Source organism: Mya arenaria, chromosome 10, assembly GCF_026914265.1.
Source record: "Mya arenaria isolate MELC-2E11 chromosome 10, ASM2691426v1".
NCBI lineage: Eukaryota > Metazoa > Mollusca > Bivalvia > Myida > Myidae > Mya > Mya arenaria.
The window spans coordinates 39,229,729-39,234,096 of record NC_069131.1 but is presented as its reverse complement, the minus strand read 5'-3'; the positions used below and the strand labels follow the sequence as shown (position 1 = coordinate 39,234,096).

At 33.7% G+C, this 4,368-nt stretch overlaps 1 protein-coding gene across 1 annotated transcript; it reads right to left on the bottom strand.

The window, feature by feature from the left end:
* Positions 1 to 949: 949 nt before the first annotated feature.
* Positions 950 to 3,509, bottom strand: LOC128204681 (multiple epidermal growth factor-like domains protein 10). The gene is made up of 4 exons (XM_052906080.1): positions 2,540 to 3,509; positions 1,986 to 2,100; positions 1,636 to 1,691; positions 950 to 1,152 (listed from the first exon to the last, which is right to left on the bottom strand). The coding sequence occupies exons 1-4, from the start codon at positions 3,456 to 3,458 to the stop codon at positions 950 to 952; spliced, it is 1,293 nt and encodes a 430-aa protein (XP_052762040.1). The 5' UTR covers positions 3,459 to 3,509.
* Between the last annotated feature and the right edge of the window lie 859 nt (positions 3,510 to 4,368).

Sequence of the window (4,368 nt, the reverse complement as noted above, 5' to 3'; positions counted from 1 at the left end):
TCTTCCCCCACCCAGTTTCACTAAAGTGCAAAGAGTGGTATTTATTTGCGATCTTCTTAAATGTTCTATTTTAAATCAACAGCATGTTTGCCATAAACTATGTATATGCCTCTGTCTACCTTCGATTTACAGCATGTCAAACAGACACCATGAACAAATCATACTTACTGTATCTATGATTCTTGTTATCTTTATTATACTCAACTCGGGACGCGAAAATTGCATAGCCTTGATGTATTAACAGTTTATATAAAAAAATAGAGGTTGTTTTGAAACATAAAAGAAAACGGCCCTAAGTCAAGTGATGTTACATTATAACTTACTGTATATGTAACCTAAATTTTAATTGATTTTTTTTCTTTCCATAAGATATCTTGCCATTGTTTTAAACAATGTAAACGGTCTGATTAAACAGTTCGTGTATTTCATATCTGAAACAAATGTAGTGTAAAGGATGTTTTAAAAAGTAAAAAATATACATAAATAAATTATTTAATCTCCGAAGTCCTTTTTGGCAATCTCTGCTGGCACCCGATCATGTTTTATTGTATTCTATTTCTTTGAAATAGTTTAGTAGCAAAAGTATCAAAACATTTATAAACGTGTTAACATAAGATTGTCATGCTTGTGTTTGTAATCTCTATAACCGCAGATTAGTCAACGTTTGTGTTTCTATGTATTGAAGTATACTGTCTTGAAATTAAGGCACTTCGACCAGTAAATATAGGTATTATTGTTATAGGAAGTGCGCATGTGTGTGTTGTCATTTCTCTACAAACGATCATTTCTTGAGCTTCATGTTAGCGTACGAGTGAGGATCCGAACTGATTGTTGGATTATACATTGAAATATTTTCGGAATTGCAACAGTCCGTATATCCAGTTTGTTCTGTCACTAGCAACGTTCTGTAGGTATCACTCCGGTCACCTTCTTTTAAACGGGTGGCATTTTATGGTTCATATGTGTTCGATTGGGCTGCTTTACCTTCTATAACATTCAACATATTCGTAGCACTACAGTCAGGGTTGACACGTTCAGTCATTGCAGTAGGTGCAGTCATGAACAGTCTTGTGTAGATATCTCTACTATCACTTTCTTCCATGCGGCTGCTATTTAATGCTTCGTATGGTTCGGTTTGAGCTGATTCCTCTCCTGTAACATTCATGAACCGTCATTTAAGAAGAAAATATGATTAACAAATATGTGCATAAAACGCTATCATTTTCTGAAAATGTTTCCATTTTCTTCAATTGATTTGACCTAGTAAATTAATTTTCTATTATTTGTGTACATTTACACAAGTTTGTATGGTTTTAACGGTTCCGTCTCACTGGGATATATGAAAAAAAACTGTATGCCATGAACACGCATATGTTTATCACACATTACAATGAACCTATTTGCACTTGTATAGCGAGTAATTAATGGGACGTCCTATATAATAAGATAATCATTGGAGTTCAGTTACATTTGATAATTGGGTTGCCCGAGCAAACGATGTGTTAATATACACACTTTTAGAAAAATACTTATACAATGATACACTATCCATACAATATTCACGAAGTCATACATACAGCACTGACGTTAATATTTTATTTATTATAACTCATTAAATATTAGTGTATTTTGTACCCTGATGTGTAGTACTTCGCTCGGTTCTATGGCATTTTGCTACCTTTTGTGATAATCTGAAATTGAATTTGTAGTAAGCTTTAAAATAAGATAAATAAGTCATTTCAATATACCAGAAGCAAAAGTATTACGGTGTACCGATAATGTCAACAACACCAAGAACAGCACAATCACACTTGCAGTAAATGTGATACAAAGATTAACTGCACATGATTGTATAGGTATATGCCCAAATCTAATCAGTCGAAACAAACTGATACCGAAATCAAGTTAAGATACCAACACTAATACGAATAGTGTCATGATGAATTAGAAAACATAACAGTTAAAGTATGTTTATTTCTACAAACCTTCGTTTGACCGTTAGAGCGGCAGCAGCAACTAGCACCACCACAGCAGTAATAACTCCCCACGTTAGTACACCAGCTGGAACACTGTCTGTTTTGTTGGCAGGATTTTGTTCCACTAAATGAGGAAATTGTTTTAACGTCAAACTTATTAAAACCAAAGCGTAATGTCAGTACTTTACGGTGTATATAGCGCGACGTTTATAAGCGAATACTCAAAACGAGATTAAGTTCATAGTTTTGAAAGTGTTATTTAAAACTGAAAGGTGATTATTTAAGTGTTACTTATTAACTTATTAAATGAAACAGTCAACTGATAACAAACTGGTTTAAAGACATTTCAACCCGTTTAAATGTTATTAATGCATAACATAATTGCCCATTTACAAAATAAAACGTAGGTTTATTTTAACCCATACCATACAACCCATGAAAGTACAACAAACATCAATGCAACAAAACTTTGAACTCGTAATTGTTGCCTCCTTAAGATATTTTTTTTCAAATTATTGATCGCATATAATAGAAAGACAAAGAATATCGATGACAGAACTCACATTTATTTAAACAATGTCCACCGTACATCCCGTCTACACACATGTCACATTTATCACCTCTGTAAAAGTCTTTACAATCACACTTTCCGTCAGTATGAGAGCAAGTATTGTCTAGGCAACCCTGGCTACATTGTTTTGAACAGTTATCTCCATACCAACCTGTCATACAGTTTTCACATTTTCCACCACTATAATGTATATGGCAGTTGCATGATCCCTCTGTTGAACTGCATGTGCTACGCTCACAACCTCGGCTGCATTGCAATAAGCAGTATGCTCCATACTTGCCATCGACACACGTATCACATTTATCACCTTTGTAATATTCTTTACAATCACATGTTCCGTCGGAAGAAGAACAAGTATTTTCAAAGCAACCAATGCTACATGTATTAAGACAGTCTTTTCCGTAGTGACCTTCTATGCAATATTCACATTTTACACCACTATAATTTCGAATGCAGTTGCATGTTCCATCACGCAAGTTGCAAATATTCCCCTCACAACCTCGGCTGCATTGCATAGAACAGTTCGCTCCATATCGGCCATCTACACACAAGTCACATTTACTGCCAGTAAAGTTTGCCTTACATTCACACGTTCCGTTATTATAACATTTATTAACATTGCATCCAGAATAGCACTTCTTGTCACATTTACTCTCCAATCCATAATATCCGTCTATACAAGAAATACACTTTGTATAGTTGGTGCATGTGCATGTTGCAGGAATGCATGTAGACGTGCAGTTTTCACTAATGTTCCAATATCCTTCTTCACACGACCCACAGTGTGAATATGAATTGCAGAAACAATGAGGGTATTTGCAAGTATATTCACAGTTGTCACCATACTTAGCAACAGGGCATCTTTCACAAACCACGACATTTATTAAACACAATAACACTAATATTACCATTATAGTAATTATATTATGTTCAATTAAACTACAAAGATATAAAAAATATAACTCCAGCTCCTGTCATAACTTAAATAGTCTCTACTTATCACTGCACCGTTGATTTTTACTTCTTCAATTGATCTTTGCCGTGACAAACTAGGAAGTAAAATAATCAGAAATAAAGATCATCTGACTAATGCCTTCAATGTGAGATAAGGTATGATTTATGCAGCAATATAAAATAACAAAATAATACAAAGTCAAACGTTTATAAAACAGACCCGTTAATATGCATAAAATTAAACTTGTATGAACAGTACAATCATACTAGATAGACACATCCATTAGCCTAATTTTAAAGTGTGAACTTATTGAAATGTACAAAAGACTTAAAAATTTAAGAATGGACACAACAAGTCGTAAGGCCATATCCATTTGTCATTGTTTCAGTTATAAAATTTCTGGTCAGATTTTTTCACTCCAAGTGAAGATGATATTCGAAAATAACGATATGAACAACTTTATCTTTTGTATCAAGGCAATTCGAAAATAGGCAATATAAAACAGTATGCAACAGAGCTGGTATTCAATATAAAACATAAAATAACTTAAAATTGGCCTTATCGTACTTTTTAAATCTAAGTTTTAAAAATAAAAATACGGCTGACATTCATCTTAATCGACAGCTGTATAGCTGTCTCCCTGATCGTAGTGCGGCAACTTTAACTCTGAGAATATGAGTGAGAAAGATTGTTTTGTATGTGACCCAATAACGACATTTATCTTTATCAATCTGATTCTATTCACTTTCATTATTGTGTACAGTAATAAATTGAGGTGAGGCAAAGCAAATAAATAGTTGGACATGCAAAACCCATTTCAGAAAGGAAAAAGGGCAATTCCCAACCTTCCCGACCTAATTTAAAGT

Bases quoted from the DNA above. Each gene is read 5' to 3' on its own strand.
- LOC128204681 (XM_052906080.1), bottom strand. From the start codon at position 3,458: ATGGTAATATTAGTGTTATTGTGTTTAATAAATGTCGTGGTTTGTGAA. The intron at 1,692-1,985 runs GTTTGTAGAAAT...ATTCAATTTCAG, and splicing joins GCTCTAACGGTCAAACGAAG to ATTATCACAAAAGGTAGCAA. The intron at 1,153-1,635 runs GTACAAAATACA...TGAATGTTACAG, and splicing joins GCGAAGTACTACACATCAGG to GAGAGGAATCAGCTCAAACC.